General features: G+C 45.2%; 1 protein-coding gene across 2 annotated transcripts in view; it reads left to right on the forward strand.

The window, feature by feature from the left end:
• Positions 1-21,969, forward strand: part of Nedd9 (neural precursor cell expressed, developmentally down-regulated 9) — a 190,314-nt gene that overhangs the window by 127,782 nt on the left and 40,563 nt on the right. The window contains exon 1 of one of the 2 annotated variants that reach the window (XM_012514072.2): positions 16,494-16,632. The exons of the other annotated variant lie outside the window; for it this stretch is intronic. Coding sequence (XP_012369526.2) covers positions 16,621-16,632 — 12 coding nt within the window. The 5' untranslated portion in view covers positions 16,494-16,620. Of the gene's footprint in view, positions 1-16,493; positions 16,633-21,969 lie in introns of those variants that run through there. 2 annotated transcript variants of the gene reach the window in all.

The raw sequence follows: 21,969 nt of genomic DNA on the forward strand, positions 1-21,969 counted from the left end.
GGCACTTTAGTCCACTGAGCTATCTTGCCGGCCCTCCAACCAACTTTCATACAACTTTATTTTTATAGAATTGGGTTCATTCTTTTCATTGTAGATTATATTTCTTTAATACCCAAATTAAACAGCCATTTATCCATACCCTTCTGTCTCCTCAAGCCTGCTGACAGCAGTGAACCTCAGGAGATATTTTCGCATGTGGAAAATCCAGGCCTAGCACCTCAAGAAATTTAATTATAGCACACTGGTTCCAAGTTCATGATTCAAGTTAAAGGTAGTGAGGAATTTGCAGGTGTGTGGTTTTATTTCCCACTCTAATAAGAAAAGAGCCATTTTAAGGTTGTTAACCAGGGATTTCAACCTGACGCCTTGTTAAATCAACTGGCAAATGAGAAGTCTGAAACATCCTGGGATAGTAAAGCAACATGGGAGGAAAACTGGGATGTGGGCAGCTGCACCCACTTCAGAATCTCTGAGTGGAAGGCACAATAAATTCCCAACATTTTTATTCCAAGGGAACACTTGCTGTTGAGCTCAAAATGATGGCTGGACTCTGCTAGAATCTTTCATTCAGGAACAGGTGACCCTGCACACACTGAGAACATGGCAGCCAAGAATGGCATTCAAGGACAGGGACACTAGAAAGCTCTGGTCATCATGCTGGTAGCAAACGCCTTGTTGGGTAGACTCAGAGTGGGATGCTAGGGAGCAGGAAGCCTCTCTCATTCCACTGTGTATTAGGACACTTGGGATGTTTGCCCTTAGCATTTATGATGCTGAGGAAAAGAAGAAATGTTGGAGGCCACCCCTAAGAAAGAAACTAATGGAGAGTAACATGTAGGAACTCCAGCAAAACCAGTGCATGGGAGTCCCCTTTCCATGGCATATCAATTTAGACATAGGAGGGCAGGCCAAATAGCTCAGCAGATTAAAGCGTCTGCTTACGCAGATACAAGGGCTAGGAGTTAGATCCCCAGGCCTGCCATGCTGGCCCCGCCCCCAGAGCATGCTAAAACAGAGCTTGAGACCAGGCAGGGTGGTTCATGCCTGTAATCCTAGCACTTGAGAGGCTGAAAACAGGAGGATCACTGAGTCTGATGTGCACAGTGAGACCCTGTAGACCCTGTAGACCCTGTCCTAAACACACACGCAAAAAAGAAGATTAGACATAGGCTTTGGCTGCTGTGTTTGTTACAAGGCCCTAACTCTCATCCAGGGGCAGCATATCACAAAATCTTACAATTTTATGCTTGACTGTGACCTCCCAGGACCAGGACCAGTTTGGAGAGAAACCCAGGCAGGGCTTTCCTGCTTCAACCTTTCTCTCCTTCCCTCTTTCTGTAACTTCTGTTCTACAGTGCATGTGTGACTCAGCCGTTAACCGTGTCCATCCATTAGCAGATTTGTTCTTGTGGAGAATTAAAAAATAAAAACTTCAATTTGGCAAAGTTTACTTTGTTATAGACCAAAGCAGAACTCCAGAATAAAGATGGTTCAGGGTTTCTCTTCTTACAGTACCATTGGAGAGCCAGAAAGGCAGGAAATGACATACACATTGACTGGTGCAGCCTGGCATTTGGCATCTTATGTGGGCATCTTGTGGCAGCCTTTCACTTCCCATGAATGAAAAGAAAATTAAATTCTGTCCAGTGTCTTGCATAAGCCCAATTGTCTAAAAATTTTCTGTTGTCCAAGGTCAAATCTAATCCTACTGGACTCAATAAATACTTGTTTTATTTAAATCATCAACTGTTTGGACAAGGCCCATCCTGCTATGGAAAGTAATCTGTTTTACTCAAAAGTTGATGAAGCTAAATGTAAATATCATCCAAAAATAGTCTCCAGAATACATTGCACCAAATATCAGGGCACCCCGGCTCACCCACATGGACACATAAGTCAGCCACTGGGCTAACCTTATGGAAACTGGGGAGTCATATACTCCCCAGTTTGGCTGCTGTGTTTGTTACAAGGCCCTAACTCTCATCCAGGGGCAGCATACCACAAAATCTTACAATGTTATGCTGACTGTGACCTCAGGAAGCTAGAAAGCATCCTACCTAGGGGCCCCACCTGGAGAGCATCCCCGTTGAATGGTCTGGTGGGAGAGACAGGCAACTGGCAAAAGGCACTGAGCAGACATCAGTGCCAGTAAAACAGGGAGAGCTAAGGGCAGAGAGCAGAGCCACCCCAGGAGCAAGATGATGGCAGTTTCTTGTGTAATCAGTTACCAGAATTAGGGGAGATCAGAGTCATGCTGGCATTCAGAGAGGCTTTGGGCCACTCAGAGCCTGCCACTCTCTTACCTCTGGATAGCACTGAACGTGGGGACAGGGCAGGCCACAGACACACAGAGGCAGGACCAGCCAGGCCCCGTCCTGTCTTGGACTGTGGCATTTAAAGCCAGATGAGCCTTGTTAAATCCTGCTGTGCGATTCCAGGCAAGGCAGTCCTCTCTCTGAGAATCAGGCTCCTCATCACATCTGTGTCTGTGACGCAGGCGACTGAGCCCTACCTGATTAGTTGTTATGGAGATCAGATAATTCACTTAGCTGTATTTGACACATGACCTTTCCACGGTCGACACAAACACATAATCTCCCTGTCTCTACTGTACTCTGCTTCTCCTCTCTTTCTAAAAGCTTTCTAAAGCACTGCCAGTATTTCCCCAAATTTTGCCCTTCTTCTCTGTACTTTACTACCATGTTTTTGGCTGTGGCTTTTTCATGTTCTCTCACAAATGTTAACTGCATACATGTTGTCACACAATGGAAGTAATACTCTTAAATACATAGAAAAATTCTAATAGCCACTCTCATGTTTGTGTTAGACTTTGAGACTGGGCTGAAAATTAAAATGTTCTGAGTTGCTATTGTTAAGTATTAAGCAAGTTGCCAGGGATTCAGGGGATCGGGTGGGGGAGGCACCTTAGGGACAGAGTTCCCTTCTGGAGTAAGGGATGTTTTCTGGAATTAGATGGTGATGCTGTTGGTACAATTCTACAAATATACTCACAATCACTGAAGCACTTTGCTTTAAAATGGGGAACTTCATGATGTGGATCATATCTCAATAGCATGGAATTGTTATTGCCTCAATCAAAATGGAAATTTCCTACTTCTAAGGTTAACTGTTACATAAAGATGAGGCACCTACGGCCAAGCAAGACACTATAAGGAGTTCGCAGAAGCATGCAGGAGTTGTATCTCCAGTTTTACACAAGCAGAACTGAAAATGAGCATTTAGTACCCATTCAGGAGAAGGACACATCAACAGAGGCTGGATCCCTGGTACCACAAAAAAATAAAATAAAAAAAAAAATAGAGGCTGGTATAAGTTTCAAGGAGGTGAAGCTTGGATTAAGAATTCAGGGAAGAATCGATAGAGTTTAAGAGGTGAAGTAAAAAATATTCCAAAGAAAAATCCAAGAGGAAGGAGAAAGCTTGTTATCCTCTTCAAATACTTACTATTCTTTCGAATTTTTATCTCTTATTCATGTTTATAAAGGGCAATAGGAAGACTGGCTGTCTTCATTTATTTCCTGTGCTGCAACAGAATACATGAGATGAGGTGATTTATAAAGAAAAGAGGTTCACTTGGCTCATGGTTCTGAAAGTCCAAAATCAAGCATCTGGACTTGCTTGCTTTCTGGTGAAAGTCTTGTACTAGGGCCTAACATGGTTTTCAAAAGAACAAGCAGAAAGGCCCATGCAGAAGAGAGAAAAGGAAGGCTGACACTTGCTATATCTAATCCACTCCCAAGGATGGATCCCTCCTGGCCCAAACTCTCCTGCAAAGCCTCACCGCCTCAACACTGTTACTTTGGAAACTGACCTGCAGCATGAGTGAGGATGAGCTCAAACCATACGCAGGCCACAGCTCTGGTCTGCGGGGCAGAGCAGTTGGGAGAATAAGTCCTGGCTGGGCAGGGAAGAGCCTCGCTCTAGCTGCGGAGGCCCTTGAGCCATGCCAGCTGCCACGCGTCCTTCTCCTGATGTATTTGAACACCTGCCTCCTAAGTCACACCCCCAAGACAAACAGAGTCCTTGAAAAGAAAGCGTTTTGATAGGCCAGGCCTTTGCACTGTTTGGTTTGTAAGAGCTGTCCACATTCTGTTTGAGGAAAAGATTTCTTCGCTTTAATGAAACAGAAGGCCACGGGGTGAAGAGGAAGTTTTCTGGCACTGTCTTGCTTTCTGTGGGTATGAAGTGAAAACCTCATTTCTCACAAACCCAGCAGAGCCCAGTGAAACAGGAACAAAAAGAGCACACACTTGGCTTGAAATGCTACCTTGAAAACCTAAGGCTGACTTCTTGGGCTGAAACCACAGCATGTTCAGGAGACTTCAGTTGAAGATGTCATCACAAGTCCTTGATTTTTCTGGAAAATATCATGAGGTTGTAAACAAATTGCCATGCTGGGTTGTAAGGGAAGGCCAAAGTAAGACGGTTCATTCTTGGGCCTAGGAGAACCTTCCTTTGTTTCTCAGTGGAGCCAGCAATTCCAAGGGATAGCATGTCAGGGAAGGCAGGAATCATGGAAGAACATCATGACAGCCCCCTCAGCCTGAGGCAAGCCGTGCCACTGACTGCCCACTGGCCTAGTCCCAGCCCTGAGCCACTGACCCCAGAGATCGTAAAGTTAATATTCCTCTGTTTGTTCCATTCTACTGGAATATTCTGCAATCTCCCTCTGTCACAGGATAAAAGGTTGGGCCCATGCTCTTCTTTAATTCTTTGGTATTAGCATTATTATTTGCTTAGCAGCATAGCATAGTGTACATCCTCACTAAATATGCGTTCCTGCCCCCCTTCCAAAAATAATACCATCTGCCTTGAAAAGAAGTGGTTTAGGGCAGTGAAAGTTTTTAAACATTCATTTTCCAGATGGATCTCTGTGTTACATTAGAATTTTAAAAACCAGCTAAACCATGTGGAATGCTCCTAAGTGAATATTACTGTTTACTAGACTCCTTATTCCATCTTACGGCATTTTATAATAAAATATCAGCAAGCTCATAAAGAAGGCTTTTTTTAGGTCCATAATCTTGCTAACCATAACAAAAAGGCGGTAAATATATTGTACAAGAGCCCGATGGAAAAATGTGCTAAAGTATTTCCATAAATCAAATGTAGCACTTTGGCACTGGCTCTAAAGCATTAAATTTAGTAAATTAGAACCAGATGATTTTAAAATAGAAACTTACATAACTTGATGGTGTGATTGTTTCCCCCCAACACAAATTTATCTTTGTGAAGTTGCTTTGGCTGCTACTGTAATAGGTATTTAAGAAGTAAGGGCAGCGTGTGGGTGTTACTCGTATTTGTAGCTCTCATGACGCCTAATATTTTGCTGAGCAATTAGCATTGGTAGAGGGGGTGATGAAATCGCAACAGTGATTAACAGTTACAAATTAATTGGCAAGGAAATGTCATACAGACACCTATATGGACCTATGCTGCTGCCCCTCATGATAGAAATAATAGGTCTCACTTTTCCTTTCATTGTTACAGCTTTATATCTAAATCAATGGATTTGGAATGAATGGCTTGATCTGCTTCTCACGTGGGTCAGCATGGTCTGGACCATCACCCTGGGCTTTACCTTACTTGAAATACAAGTCTCCATCCCATTTCTGCCATCCCAGGGGCACAGACAATGTTATGGTCTGTCCCTTCATCCATTCCTCTCCCACACATTCACAAGGTAGCGTGTATCTTAAGGGCAAGCTGAGAGTTCCAGGCAGTGCATTGATTGAGCGCCTGTCATTTCTAAGGTCCTATATAATGGGCCACAGAAAGTATGAATGAAAAACATGCACTCCTTGCTTCTAGGAGAGTGCGTTCTGGTACAGAGTTAGCCTCACTTCCAAGGGAAAGTAATCTAGCTCAGATTAGGTTAGACAGAATATTATGTGTACCGCCTTATGGATTCATTTGTCTCAGAGTAGACCTCGGCATGGCTAGATTCAGAGGCACAGACAAGATCAGGATTCTCTGTATCCCTCCTCCTAAGTGCTTCTTTTTGCACAAAAACTTATTCTATTTACAGAGAGGAAAAGATGTCCACTGCTGAGCATTCATTTATAGTCCAGGATCCAAAGATGGAGAGGTCTCTCTCTCACAGATATCACACACACACACACACACACACACACACACACACACACACATACCCCCTCAGGGAAGAGCTGAAGTAGCAACTTGAACCTGAAGTCACGCTGGGCCAGGAAGACCTGCTGCATCAAGGAACCTCAGTCCCTTTTCTTCTAAAGCCTCTGACTGATTGAACAAGACCCACCTGCTTGACAGACGGTCCACTGATGCAAATGTTCATCTTATCTATAAAATACCTTCACAACAAAGTCTAGACCACTGTTCAGCTAAATAGCTGTCTTAGTTACTCTTCTCTCGTTGCTGGGACAAATACCCGACACTCAAAATGAAGGAAGGAAAGGTTTATTTAGCTCACAGTTACTGGAGGTTTCAGTCCATACTCATCTGGGTCCAAGGCAGAGCAGCACAGAGCAGAAAGCAAACTTTCATGGTGGCGGCAAAGAGCAAGAGAACAAGAGAGGGGTAGCAGCAGCTCAAGCAGCTAGCTTCTTCCCACCTTACATTGTAATGCAAATTACCTGCCCCAGGGTAGGGGAAGTACTCACACCTATGGGTACTTCCCAGTACTTACCCACCTATGGGTAATCCCAGCAGTACTAAAACCCATAATCCCAGCCTTGGATCACACATAATCCCAGTGGATCATGAGTTAACACAAACTCTAGAAGTCCTCACCCCATAACTGCATGAGGCTTTGGGGGGACAACTAGACACAAACCATAACAATAGCTGAGTGCCACAGTCAGCCCCATTGACGTGTAAAACTACCCACCTCAACCTGTGAATCTGCAGTCGCTAGGAGACGCTTCTGGGTTGTAGTGAGGTGTGGTGGGAAATGAAAATTGGGGACTGAGAACTCAAATCCTGAGATGGGCACTGAATCCGAGTAGAAAAAAGAGTGGACAGACATTGCTGGGCAGATGCCACAGAGACAATGCAAAGGAGACAATGCAAGAAGGGAAAGAATCCTGCCCAAAAAGATGTCCGGAAAATATAAGGAAGAGAAGCAAGGGAAGTAGGAGCCCACTGCTGTGGTAACCCAAGCACAGGTGGATTTTGAGACAGAGGATGTGGATGGAAGAGGGGGAGCTGAGGGTGGATAGAGAAGTCAGCAGATGGAGGAGAGCCTGGGGGTCTGGCTGGAGCACAGCTCCCAAAACACGAGGTGCAGATCTGCACTGACTCCCCACACACTGGACAGGTGCACAGTGAGGCCGTTAAGTGAGCAATTAGAGAAGAGTGTTTCACATCAGATGAATTCATTCATGGATTGTGTGGTGTAAGTCCTTCCGTCCATTTTTCCAGTAAAGCAACCACTCGCTAGCCTTATGGGGCTGGCTATCTGGGTGGTCATTGATGGAGCAGGAGCAGAGGTTCATGGAGAACGCAACCGCGCCTGGGAAGCACTCACTCTGTGGCTGCAGTCAGTGAGCGAGTAGAGCTTGCCCAGTGCTGGAGAAGAGTGGTGACAGAGGGAAGACTCCCCACATGAAGCACATTTACCCATCCACAGGTAGAAAAGATAAAAATCTGGAGTGTTTACCTAACTCTCTGTACAGCAAAACCTGTCCGGAATTGACCTGAGAAGCAGTGTCTCCCGCGGCAGTCCCACTTGGTGTGAACCTCCATACCACGGGCAGCTGAGCTGTGAGTGAATCTGCAAAAAGGTTGTAGCCCAGGTCTCACTGGGAGCCTGTTAAATATGTGGTCTATCCTCTAAATCTCTTCTAAAATCCAAAATATTCTGAATTCCTCACTCTGGTCTGGTTTCCAGGGCTTTGAATAAGGAGCTGAGATCTGTATTTCAAGTGAAGAAGACTTCACCTTACTTGCTTAGGGAAGTAAGAGATAGGAGAGAGAGGTGGCCCGTGGGAAATGCGTGGGCTTCAGGGGGAGGAATGAAAAGCTGAGAAGAGACTTGTTGTCCTAATGACCAGAATTGACAGGTGATTGAAAATACAGTTAGCCCTCAGTATGCAGCAGTTCTTCACCCTCTGTTAAACCAACTGTGGATTGAAAATATTCAGGGAAAAATATTGTATCTGTATTAAGCATGTACAGATAGTTTGTCGTTGTTCCCTAAATAAAGCAATATAACAACACTTTGCACAGCAATGCTATTGTATGACAAGAAATCTAGAGATGATTTAAAGCAGTGGTGAAGATCCTCTTAGAGCTTTTAGTGATAAAGAGCCCTCAGTGGCCCAGAGCCAAAAGTTTGGGAACCACTGATTTAAAAGGCACAGGAGGAAGTGGGTGGGTTCTATGCAAAAAGTGCACCATCTTGCATAAGGAGCTTGAGCATTCTTGGATTTGGGTGTGGTTAGAAAGCCCCTATGGATTCAGAGTGACAGCTGTGCACTGTGGCTTGGAGATGTCCAAGCCAAAAGCTGTGGCCTCTGTCTCCCAAAGTCAGGAGGCCCTGGCCTTCTTGTCACTACTCTCCACCCTTCCTAAGACCAGAAGCCCAAGTTGAGAGCATAAGTCACAAGGACCTCAGGCCCTGAAGTTGAACAAAGCCCTTGCAACACGGCCTTGTCTACATCTTCAAATCTGAAATCACAGGATGCCAAAGTTTAGCAAATTAAAGAAACTTCTATTAACATCTGGGAAGCTCAGCGTGAATGTGAGTGAGCAAGATGAGGTGCCACACGCATGCTTGTTAGCAGGCGCCCCTGGCTTTTCACATAGAGAACAGATCTTGCTTTCTGGGCTTTGGTAGGCAGGAAAGAATGTGTGGTCCCCACTCCACTCCGGGAGTCAAGGGCGGATGGTGGGCTTCCACACCACGCAGTCTCAGGCCCATACTGTAAAGGCATTCTTCTAGCAGACAAAATAAAAGATTGCTAGTGGCTGGAGCTCATTGTTTGCTTTCTAAAATGAATCAATCTCTTCAAAAGCTTGGCTGAGGCAGTGCAGGGTGAGCTGTGTCCCCACGCCACATTCCTCTCCTCCTGCCCCCTCCACCAGCCTCCACATTGCTTGGATTCCTTCTTCCCTCTCTTTAGTGCCAGCTGGCGGTAGCCTAGCTGGGGCTGGCCAGACACCCCGAGGCTCAGGTCAGGCCTGCAGGGGGTGCTGCTGTGCTCAGGAGGGGACAGGAGGCTGACTTTTTCTGAGTCCATCAGCCTGGCTCTTAGGGCCCTGAGGGAAAAAAGTACATCTCCAACCTCTGAAGAAATGGTTGAGTCTGGCCTCCAAGAAAGTGGTCATTTGGTATTTAGAACACCCCACTCCCCCTACCCCTGCCCCTCACAACCTCAGCTCTGCTCTGGAGTTCTGCTAGAGACTGGATGTAGATGACGATTCCATGTCACTATACACTTAGTACAGGGTCTACAAGAGTCTCACTACACAGATCGTAGTGATTCTCCTGTTTTCAGCCCTCCTAGTGCTGGGATTATAGGCATGCACCACCATACCCAGTCTCAGTTGCCATCTCAACACATCCCGGGAGTGGGGCCAGCATGGCAAGCTGGGGATCAAGCTCCAGTCCTTGAGCCTTCCTAAGCAGGCACTTTAGTTGCTGAGCTATCTGGCCAGCCCTGACTCCATGTCACGACGCCCGGGAGAATGGAAAACTCAGGAGTAAATTGGAAATAGGACATCCTGCCCAGCCAGTCCAAGAGCCTGTTCTGCTTTGGCAAAGTAGACAGGAAACTGGAGGTAGAGGGAGGGACAAAGTTCCTTCATTTCCTATTATGTCTACAAAGTGGGAATCCATATGTAAAGAGAAGTCAAGAGGACTCATCAAATGTACAAGTGCATAAATAAAGCACTTTGTTCATGTGCATTCATATAAAGGGAGGGCCAGAAGCAGTCACGGATACTGTTTTTCCTTCTCATGTACAAAAGCATTATATACCACTCTGATTGTGTTGAGCAGCGTCTCCTTTCAGTCATAGAATTCCTATTGTTGGGGTCTTGGCAGATCACCTTGACTTTTGTTTAAAAAAAAAAAGATCCACAGACCAAAGTTTCTGCCAAGAAGATTTCCTTGACAGTTTCACATAACAAGTTGTTTATTTGGATAAACTAAAGCATGCAATAAGAGAACACCTCACAGCAGAGAAAACGAGACAGCCTTTGCCAGGCTGTCTGCACAGTTTTACTCTTAAATAACCCTTCTTGTGCTGTTCTGCTGAACTTCATGCCGCTGGCGGGTTGCACACATATGCAAAGTGCAAATGCAAATCTTTATGCATTTATGGAGATCAGCCAGCCTGAATGCTCATATGTGCTGCTAATTTTTCTTATAACTTCATACCTAAGTTCATTCCACCCAACCTCTCAAAGAGAGAAAATACTAAATGCGCTCATGGGTTCCTGTCATATTGCACTAGACTTGAGCAAATTTACTTAATGTGTAATTTAACCTGTCAGTGTTGTTTAGTCCCTCACAGGTGGGGAGAAGGTAGTAATTAAGTATTCCTAACTTATAATAACACATCAAAACTTCACTGTTGCACAGTTTATCAAAAGTCACGTCAAGGCATTGCCCATAATTACTCCATTTATAGAGGCCTGTGTTGGTTTATAGACACATGGCAGTGACATGGTGTTGCATGCACTCTTTTATGTTTACTAAGGCCTGAGAGGGGCCTGTGACCCTCGATTTTAGTGCTTCACCCTGTGAGAGGAGACACACACCATCCAGAATTAGGACAGATTCATGAGAGTGGAGGTCTTCAAATGCTGTATGACATCATCCTGCTTAAGTTTAGCCAAGTCCTTTTTTTTTTTTTTTTTTTTTTTTTTTTTTCATGTACTTAGTACAGGGTCTACAGGGTCTTGCTACACAGATTAGACTCATAGTGATCCTTCTGTTTTCAGCCTCACAAGCACTGGGATTACAGGCGTGAGCTACCATGTCAATCTCAATCGCCATCTTACCGCATGTGGGGGCGGGGCTGGCATGATATGTAGTACCGGGAATCAAACCCCGGTCCCTGCGTCTACCTAAGCAGCTCTTTACTCTGCCAAGCTATCTGGCAGGCTCTTAATTTAGCCAAGTCTTAAGGGGCAAGACTTCATAAGACCCTCTAAGAATGGGACCCACCATGCACATAGTAACCCAGAAGATCTACAGGAATCATTTCCAGTCTCAGTGGTTTAGAAACCCACCCAGAGAAAAGGAACAAGAAACAAGAACTAAGTTAAGAAGAAATCAAGTCAGAGTAATTTGGGGATCGTGAGGCAATGGGCCTACGTAGTAAATACCACCCTCCATCTGCAGAAACTCTTTTTTGTAATATTGCTACTTCAACACTTTCAGAAAATAGAACGTATTCTTAGGAAACTGCTGCTAATAGGGGTTGTAGGAGATGAATTTGGGTAGCCTTCGTGAGGCCTCTCTTGCCAAAATATTTAAGGAGGAAAAGTGGAGGAAAGCCCGGTCCACTGCATCAAGAAACAAAACATTAGAGACAGTGTTTGAGTTTTTCTCTAATAATGCACTTTCATTCATTCTAAGAGCTTGACCAGTTCAACACATCAATGAGAGTTGTTGCCTTACAAGGAGAGGGCCTGTCTCCCTTGCCTGCTGGGAAGAGGTTTAATTTTTTTTTTCTGCCTTTGGATTTCAGCAAAAACTATGTATGTGAACAAAATGTAAGGCTTTGAGAAGACATAAGATAAGATTCAGCCTCCTATGTACATGTAGAAGGTGACAGGACAGAAGAAAAGACCTTCTTCTATAAGTCACTTAAAATCTCATGTAGAGAGGAAGCTCAGGAATGAAATTGTGTTCTGCACTAAGGAAGTGCTAAATGGTGCACACCGCCCATACCGTGGACCGCAAACCCTAGGAGGCCCTTCTCAACCAGATGGGGTCCCAGGGCTCACACCAAGCCTTCAGAGCCCAGTGTTTGAGTAGAAGGCCAAGCAGTCATGGTTGCTTCTGTAGCTGGATTTGAGAAGCTTTGACCTTGGCCATGGATGATGGATGAATCCAGGGACACAGGAGAGGACTGAATGGCAGGATTGAAATCGTGGGGAAATTGAAAGACATGGGATGGGGTGCTGGCTGGAAGCAAGGGAGATTCAAGTCTAGTACAGATTCAGCGTCTAGATTGTTCCTCTAGAAAGGAGCTGTACCTTAGTCTGAACTCAAGGCAACAGATTTACTTGGCGCTATTGCAGAGTAGAGGTCAGAGCAGGTTTTCGCAAAGGGTCAGACAACATATGACTCTGACTTTGTGGGTTTTGCCATCTCTGGGGCAACCATGAAACCTCACCATTGCTGCTTAGGGGACAATGGGTATGTGAACGAGAATGACTGTGTACTAATAAAACTCTTCTGGAGTCACAGAAATTTTAGTTTCATCTGCTTGCACATATCATGAATATTATTCTTTCCTGTCACCCCACCTCATCCCCCTCCTCCCGGCAGGCTACTTAACAGTGTGAGATCTATGCTCAGCTCATAGCCACAGGACTGGAGAACTGGCCTGACTTTGCTTCTGACAAGGCTCATCCCCTGCTCCTTTTTCATAAATGTAAACTGCAAGGCTGCCCTCTAACACATGTTTTTCTTCTTCCTTCCTGGGCACCAAGCAGAATCTCAAGGTAAACATATGTTGTTTGAAGTTGCATTTGTGTTCTTAGTCACTGAGCATGGACTTATGCACCTGAAAGGCACGAAGGGACCCAGTGTCAGCAAGACACCACTCTGTCCCGCTGGAGCACACTCCAAAGCTGGGGAACAGACAGCAACAAATCTGTATGCTCCAAAGTGGAAAAGCCCTTATAATAGAGCTGTGTTCCAAGCACAATGGGGGCACAGTACAGGGGGGAAGGATGGATCTGACGTGGGAGAGGTGGGTAGGGTGGGAGCTGTTGACAAAGAAGCACAAAAGAGTTAGTGTTGGGGCTGGGCTCCACAGCAGAGGGCAGGGGCTAGGGCAGTCCATGCAAGTCAGAAAAGGTAGGAGCCCATTCTGGAGTCAGTGGGTCCCCACCCCCATGGAGCTGACAGGGTGCAATGAGAGGGCGGGAGGGATGGGGGGTGGGGAGGTAAGGCCACAAAGCGTGTGTGGGCTGAGGACAGTCCCTGCCAAAGTGTCCAGATTCTGTGTTTTAAGGCATACAGGGTCATGAAGAGGAGGTAAGGGTTAACGTGGTACTGATAGGATTGGCTCTGTATTCCCAGAATTCACAGGGAGAGACTTCAGGCAAGGATACTAAAGAGAAATCAGTGGAGCCGCTCAGCAAGAGATTTAGGAGACTGACCTAATGATTGGTTTCTCATTGCAATTCAAGCAACTGGGACCCATGCAAAGCTCCAGCCTCAGAGAGTCAGCTTTATGTTTTCTGTGATGTGCTGGACTCAAAGATTTCCAAGGTCACTTCAAGCCCTGGCTCTCATGCTCTGCCTCTGTGACCTTGCCCCACGGGCTCCTCTGAAGTTGTGGACAGAGGTCTCTTTCCTCCAGCGCCCTCTTAACAGCTGCTGCATTTGCACAAATGTCTTGTGGCAGCCAGAAAGCCTAGCTCTGTGCTCCTCCATCCCACCTGCAGAAGGTCTGGGAAGGCACAGCATGTGGCAAAGGCAGGTGGCAGAGATGCCTGCTATCTAGACTATAGACAGGTGTGCAGGGTCTGAACCTGGGCCAGGGCCTATTTCGGGAGGGCACCCTGGAATGGAAGCTCAGGGCTGCCGCAGGACTCGACAACATGGTCCAGTTTAAACCTCATGCTTGCCCCCAACATTTTAGGTGCGGGATGTAGAAGGGGCTGTGTCTCTATTCATTGATGAACTTGTGTCCTCCAAAGCACTCTGAGGATACATTACTAAATGGCACTAATACAGTAACAATTGCTGCATGACTTAAGCCACTAATAGAAGACCAGAGCTCAATATGTCAGCTAATCTCAACACGTTCCAATGGCTTTTGTCTTGCTTCATTAAAAATCCAAGTCCCCTTATTCCTCTGAGCTCGTCTTTTCTGTATGTCCTGCACACCCCACACAGCCAAGCTGGACTGCTTGCCTACGGAATAGAAAGCACACAAAGGAGGGGGTTCCTCGCCTGTTTCTGAATGCTTTCCACTCCCTAAATATCAACAACCTAATATTAACAACTTACAACTGATAAAATAATTAAATATCAATGTCATTATATATAACATACTATGACATATAAAGCTAATATATGAAAAATATATTAATGTTGAAATAATAATATTAATAAGAAGAAGAAATATTTATCAAGATCTTACAGTATAGCAAATACTAGTAATTTATATCCACATCATTGCCTTTCATCCTTATTATAACGCAGCAGATATTATGCTCTCTATTTATACTTCAGGACCCTAAATTCAAGTTTATTTCAAAACTTATTCCAAAAAAGATGTTTACCTGATTCCAACATGCATGCATTTTTCTGTCTGCAGCCAACAAGGCACATGTCTAAACCATCTCGAAATGGACTTCAGGTGGATTTTAAGTAGCTCACTGTCCCGGGTAGAAACAGAAACACAGAAGAATCCCGTGATAGGAATCAAGGTTTCTAGGTTGAGAATGAAATTACAAAAATCCCAGCACAGGCCTTGGGAAACTGTTTTGAAACCTTCGGTGGGGCGGGACGATTGGTGTCTGCATGCTCCGTGTGGTACTCATCACGCAAAGCAGGAGCGTTCGGCCTCCGGCAGAGGAAGCCAGAGAAATGCTATCTGCGTCTCCTGGAGGCCCAGGCCTCGTCTTACACACGAAAGCAAGCACTTTGACTCACGGTCCTCCCTCATCCTGGCAGACGCTGGAAGTAGCATTTAACTAACGCGAGCTCTTGCAGTCTATGCCCCTGCAAGGCTGCTGGGAAGACCCCAGCCACACAGTACGCTGCACACCTCATTTGCTTCCGGTGGAATCTTGTGAGATCACTCGGCCTGGTCGCTGCTCAAGAGCAGATGAGGAGAAAGCAAAGCCTAACGGAGACAGAACAGGTATGTCTGGGGGACCCCATCCGGGGAACCGGTGCCCCTCGTAAACTGTGGTTCAACTGCTAACCCTCCACCTGAACAGCACGTGGGAAGACAGCTGCCCTCCTGTTCTTGCTTAGATCATAAAAGGAGGGTTTTAATCCATTGAGGATTTGAGGGGGGAGGGAGCGAACTCACTCTGTTCCAAGCAGCCAAGAGAAAAAATAAAGGCTGATTTTTTCCACGCCCGTCATGTAGTCTGGTTGGAGAGCTTCCCACAGGGGACAGCTATTGTCTGGATTCATCAAGTATCAACCCTGAGGCCCAGAAAAAAAAAGAATTTTTCTCCTCACTAAAAGTCAGTATTTCTATCTTCGCCTGAGTGACTCTCTCCTCTATTGAAATGAACAAATGGAACCTCTACAAAAATCTTGTCCTGTGCTTCCCTGGAGTGGCACTGGGCTTTTTAACCAGATTTATCAAATAGTGCGTGCCCCTCTTCCCAGGATAATAAATGTTGGTGGGTTAATGGGTCGTCTATGGAAGAGAGGTCAGAAAGAAAACATGCCCGTGCGCAAAGCTGGAGTGAGCACCGCCAGCTGTCAGAGAGCACAGATCTCGGGCCTGCGCCCATGTACAGGGCGTGCCCTGGCCAGCCCCCTGGGGGGTCCTATGTAACCTTTATCCCCAACAAGGCAGCAAAGGTCGCTGAGAGTGAACGTCTCCAGTTCAGCTCCATGTGGCCTTGGTGAGATGCAGTCTAAAGAACCCCCGGGCCTGGGGAGGGAGCCTCGCGCAGACGGAGAATTCTCTTCCGGCTCCTCGCACACGGAAAAGTACTCTGAACACTGCATAGTAAAAAAAAAAAAAAAAGGAAACAACCACAGAAAAGGGAGGGGGAAGGGCAAAGAGAAAAAAAGATAGGAGAGAGAGGGAGATCAGCAGGGGTACTTAGTAAAAAGGGGCCCGGAGACAGACAACCTATTGTTCCCTGGATTCGTTTCATGTAGAGATTGTGAGGTGAATGGCTTCGAAATGAAAAGGGTTATGAACTAGTTGCTAGGTCACAGGAAGCGCGACTGTCACACTGCTTTTGTGAATCTGGATTCCTTACAATTTAGGTTAATCTTAAAAGAACGGTATCTCCTTTTCCTGCTCATCCTTAAAAAAAAAAAAAAAAAAACTTAAAAAAAAAAAAAAAAAAAACTTTCACAAAAAGGTATGAAGTGGGAGTGTGCAGAGGTCTAGGACGGTTCCCCACGTTCTGTTTTCTTTTCCGCCCTTTTTGATAACGTGAAAAGAAATGATCGCATTGCAAGGTCTTTGTCGAGAGGTTTTTTTCAGAAGTTGAAGTGGGAGGAGCTCAGTTATTACCTTCGCCCACCAGCCAATGGTAGGGCGGTATGCAAATGAGCCACGATCGGCCAGCCCCGGTCAAAACAGTGAGCTCAGAGGCTTGGGGAAGGCGCGCTGCGCGGGGACCGAGTCGCTTGCTCCTAGCACCGCGCTCCATGGAGGCGCAGAGAGCCCGGTGCTTCATGCTGTGTAACTAGTGCGGGATCACGGCTCAGTTCACCGCCGCCGAAATGAAGTATAAGGTAAGAGTAGCTTGAGCCTGAGTTTCGTGTGGACGCTGGAGGTTGTGCCTGCGAGTGTGTGTGACACCCACTGTGACAACTTTGGGTATGAAGGGAGCCCTCGGGTGGCTGGGAGAGATCGGGACGGGCATCGGTCACTGAGGGTGGCAGGCAAGCACAAAATCAGTCCGTGTGACCCCCGTCCGTCTGCTCTGCAAGTGGCCCGAGACGGGACGCGGTGAGAAGCTGGACTTAGCCACCGTGCGGAGAGGGCGTCTCGCTGTCTGCTAGAGTCTCAGCGGCTCCCCCCAGAGCCGGCCCGTCTCGCCGCGCAAAGCCCTGAGGAGAGGAAATCAGACCTGGTCAGACTCAGGGCAGAGTTTCAGGCTTGGGCTTAAGCGTTTGGTCTGGGATGAGGTCTGCCACAAGCACTTTTGGTGGGAGATAGTAAAGTTCCGGATACCATTACAGGGCTGCTGGTGGAGCTAACATCCTTAGATGGTATTGAATGTAAGACTGAATGAGTATTAGTCGTTTCTTGAAAATGTTTTATTGGGGTTTGAATGGGCTGAGAGTGGGAGTCTCAGGCCAGCTCCTTAGCCAGGAATCTTAGAGTAACACCTCGGCAGCTGTACTACTTGGGTGACATTACATCCCAGTGCACTTTGCATTATAACTTGTGTGTTTATTCTGGGCAAAAGGAATATGATTGTCTTAGCACTTCCCAGCTAAGGAGGTAAACAGCCCCCAGGAGACGCAGGATAGTACCAGATTGCAATGCATTCCACAGGATCCCTGCCCCCGGATTTATGAGTCTTAATGCTGTTAAACACAACTGCTAGTGATAAAATGAATGTTGGCTAGGTGGCTATGTTTGTTGACTTGGCCATTGGTACTGCCTATCTGGTCTCCAAGGATTGTGCCAAGTACGAGTTACTTTGCTTTCCCTCTGCGTTATCCAGTCTCTGGACAATCCTTTTTTGATGTAAAGTTGTAAATTCTTGTTGTCACTAATAGCCACTGGGCTAACCTTGGTGATAAATCTTTTGTTCAAAAGCCATAAATCTTGTTCTAGAGCTTTAAATCTAACTGTCACAAGTTGCTACTGTGATACTTGAGTTATAGTTCTTGAAAAGGTTACAAATCTCTGAAAACATAGGTATCAATTATCCCTGTAATATTGGCTTTCTTTATCTGCCTCAGAAGGGGATTTCAGAGAAAACAAAGATCCTGAATATTATTGATATCTGACTTAAGGATACAGTCAAACACAAATCCCTCTACCTGGCAGGGTGGTTCTCTTTCTTGAAGTGGTTTGTGCCCTGTTTCTATAATTTCCTTATTTAGAGCAGGATTAAGACTGGAGGTTACTTGGCCTGATTCTTTTTTCCCTCTTCCTCTCTATGTTGCTGTATTAAAAACTAGCTTCCTGAGAAAAGACAAAGTATGTGGGTATATTTGTTATTAGAAAGTTAAGTGGCTGAAATTAACCTTGGGTTCTGCAATCTGGAAAGTGATACAAAGTGACAAGGCCTAAAGTAACGCTTTTATTCAGTGACCTCATCATGTTTAGTTTTACCCTGGATGGAAAGAAAACATCATAGTGACTGACCCATGTGAATTGCAACTAGCATTCCAGAAGAAAGCCTGCCTCTCTGCTGAGTCTTACCAGTGAGGAAGACTCTGCCAAATGGTATAACTACATGACCTTTATTGCTTTGCGGACACCTTCACCTGCAAAAATGCTAGCTTCTTCAAGTAAACAAATGCCAGACCAACACCTTATATTTACTACAAAAAGAAGTAACTGTTAAAGCAACCCACTTTGCTTTAAAGGCCTAGATTTCCTCTCTAATGAATAGTAATGGAGCGACAACATCAGTGGAGATCCACCAGGACAGCGTAACATTGTCATACAGAACTCTCTGTTTTATTTTTTTCTCCTCAGTTCTGGGGATTGAACCAGGACCCTCACACTGAGCTATATCCCTTACCCATCTTACTTTTCACTTTGAGTCAGGGCCTTGCTAAGTTGTCCAGGCCGGGCTCCAACTTGGCAGTCCTCCTGCCTCACCTTCCCAGAGTGCTGGCATTACAGGCATGGTGGCCCAGGGAAGACATGTAATTTATCTGATGCCGCAAGGTAGTGGACACTGGCTTGAAACTAAGACAGTCTGGCTCCAGAACTCATGCTTTAACCACTTTTAAGAGAAATAACTATCTTTGATTACATTAAAACATCCTCTCCCAGAAAGTTCAAGATTATTTCATTCCAACTATTCCTACAGGATAGATTGCTATTTTATTTGTTTTTTAGACACTAACTCCACAAAGCAGAATTAAATGCATGATTGGAAGTTATTTGTTTAATTTGAGCCACTTAGATAGTAAAACCAGATAATTATTAGATTGTAAAATCCAGGAGTCAGGAATTATCCCTTAAACACTATGTTACTCTATAAACTATAAATTTAGTACCAACTTAAAATGCTTATTGAGAGATATATAAATCAGGCCCTAAAAGGGTTTTTGCTATTGCTAACCAGCTGATCTGGTTTGGCTACATCAGGGACGTTACTTAAGGGCACCAAGCAACCTTCACTTGTTTTAGCCTTAACGGACAGCACTCTGGGCCAGCTAGTAATTATTGTCAATAATCACGAGGACTGAGGAATGTGAGCTATTACTTGAGGTGAGCCGTTCTGGTCAGTGCCTATCGAGTCTATTTTTACTTTAGTGTGTGTGCTCTATTGGCTCATAGGAAGGCTGCAGTTAGTCCTGGGCACTTAAGCTTTTATTTCTTTCAGAAGAGATTCAGTCTGTGATAGTAATCGTGAAGCTTCGTCTACTAAGTTTTCCACAAAACCCCCTTCGTGTACAGAGCATGCTCCACGTGGCGGGTAGAGGAATTGTTTGGGAGCCCAGTCTGCTTCAACCCTCCAGGCGGCTTCGAGCTAAGGCCTGGAGGAAGCTGGTTCCTGCAGTTTGCAGACTGACTGACTGAAGGACGCCTACACCACTGTGTTTGAGCAGAAGCCTGAGGCACCGCCCACTCATGCCCAGGCCTGGATGTGGCACCCCCCACCCCACCCCATGCCAAGCCCAGCTGCCGGCCCAACCTCCAAAGACTGGGCAGCTTCTGCGGCTTGGCCAAATTTCTGAGCCCTTGCAGTGCCCACAGTAATTGTAAATCACTTACCTCGTCTATGTGCAGCACATTCAAACATTCCAATGGAAGAAAAAGTACACATAGAACTCTCAGTACAATTAAGAAAACTACAGTCTGAAATTCAGAGTCTTGGTGTTCTGTCTGAATGCCGGCCAAGTGCGTCAGGAAAGGACAAAGCCTGTATGATGAAAAGCTTTTGAGGGGAAATTTTTAAAAAAAATACAGAAGGTCTTTGATTTAGCCAATATGGTCATTTCTAACCTCTAGAATTCTCAAGTTTTTTCTTTGATATTTTGGCTTCAAATTCTATCTTTTTCTCTAAATGACTTATTACACTCAACCCCATCTTTCGAATTATATCAGAGCTATGCATGTAAAAGTGCCAAAAGATGTTTTGAAAAATATTAACTGTATAATTTGTGTGTGTATTTATTTAGCAGCCCCACTTGCAGGGCTAAGGGACCTAAGCAACAGAGAGATGAATGCCTGTCTAGGTGCTCCTATAGTCCCAACGCCACCAAGTTGGTCGTACACACCAAGGGTTCCTTGAGCATGCTTCCCCTGCTGGAATACTTGTCGGTCCCAGTCCCAGAATTTTTCAGTGGCTTCCTCTCTCCCCCTCTCCCATTCTTCTGTCAAAAGAAAGCTTTTCAAAACCCTTCTCAAATTTGAAAATTTTCTTTTCCTCCTGTGCCTTTATTATGTCTTTGGCTCTCTTTTATTTTCTTTATTTTTGCAAGCTCATTCTGCATGGGTCTCCAGAACCAGACTTCTGTAGGGTGCTCACTCTGTCTGTCTGTCTGTCTGTCTGTCTGTCTCTCTCTCTCTCTCTCTCTCTCTCTCTCTCTCTCACACACATACACACACACACACACCCGTAAGATACTTCCTGTACTCCTGGTTTTGTCCTCTCTTTGGACTCTGCTGGAGAAGTTCAGGTCCTTTGCTTTTCCATTCCTTGGCCCCTGACTATGCCCATGTGACTTGAATAGCCCATCACTTCCCACTAGGAAAGTCTAAGAACCCTAATAAAGTCTTTATCTCCTGGACTGCCTGTCACCCCTTCAACAGGCTTTATGTTTTTCACCTCTGTCCTATTCTGTTAGTACTACTTTACTTATTAACCACTTTTAGTGAAGTCAGAAGTCACTATCTAAGTGATACCTGGAACTCTCATAGGCTATCCAGGTTTAAGTAAGCCGCACTGAATAGGAGAGACCCATCCTTTATTTGTACATAGAAGTCAACTGATAGACAAGTCCTAGAATTGAAAGCATCACCGAGGATCCGGTAAACCTGAAGGAGCAAGAACTTGATTTTATTACACTCTTGTAAGACAGACAAAAAGAGTGCAGGCTTTGAAGAGAGGCATTTTCCATTTCTTGTGACTTACAGCTATGTGATCTTGGGCAACTTAAGCTCTCTGAGCCTCAGATTTATGTGTACAATAGGGGTGATAATACCCACCCTGCTGCCAATGTTCCAAAGCCCAAGATAACATATGAATATAAAGCATTATACTTCCCATATAAAGTGCTCCTGGCACATGCCAAGTAAACAAGGCTCCTGGCCCCAGCTCTCCTAGCACAGCAGATGCTCAAAGACATTAAAAGCCCAGTGCAGCCTCAGGACTTGGTGGTGGACTTATGTCCAAAGCCCAATGATAGGCTCAGGGATTGAGTACTGCTGAGTAGTCCATAAGCCTGGAAGTTCATGGTGAGAAAGTAGACCCCAGACATGAGGACTGAAGGGGGCACCTACGGGCACAGTCCAGCATCCTCATCTGTCACTGATTTGGCTTCTTCTTCCTTACTGGTGAGACACAGCATCCCTAAAGCTACAGGATCATTGTCATCATGGGTACTCAACAAATATTAAAGTCAATGTGGAATATAGAAGGTATTCATACAGATTTCCACTTTAAAGGATTCACATTGCATAGTATACTACAAATGTGTGGGTTATGTTTCAAATCTTATTTTTGCTCCTGACAGTATAGTTTCTGGCAAGCTACTTTAGACTCCATTTGCTTACTAATAAGATGGAAATAACAATAGCACTTACCAGATATTTATTAAAATACAATAGCATCCAATTCTAAAGCCTGGCAGGCATTTAATAAAAGGCAGCTATTATATAAAATAGATACATGTGTGCACCTAATGCACACATGGATGGATAGGGAAATA

Source organism: Octodon degus, unplaced genomic scaffold, assembly GCF_000260255.1.
Source record: "Octodon degus isolate 3935 unplaced genomic scaffold, OctDeg1.0 scaffold00023, whole genome shotgun sequence".
In the NCBI taxonomy this organism is placed as follows: domain Eukaryota; kingdom Metazoa; phylum Chordata; class Mammalia; order Rodentia; family Octodontidae; genus Octodon; species Octodon degus.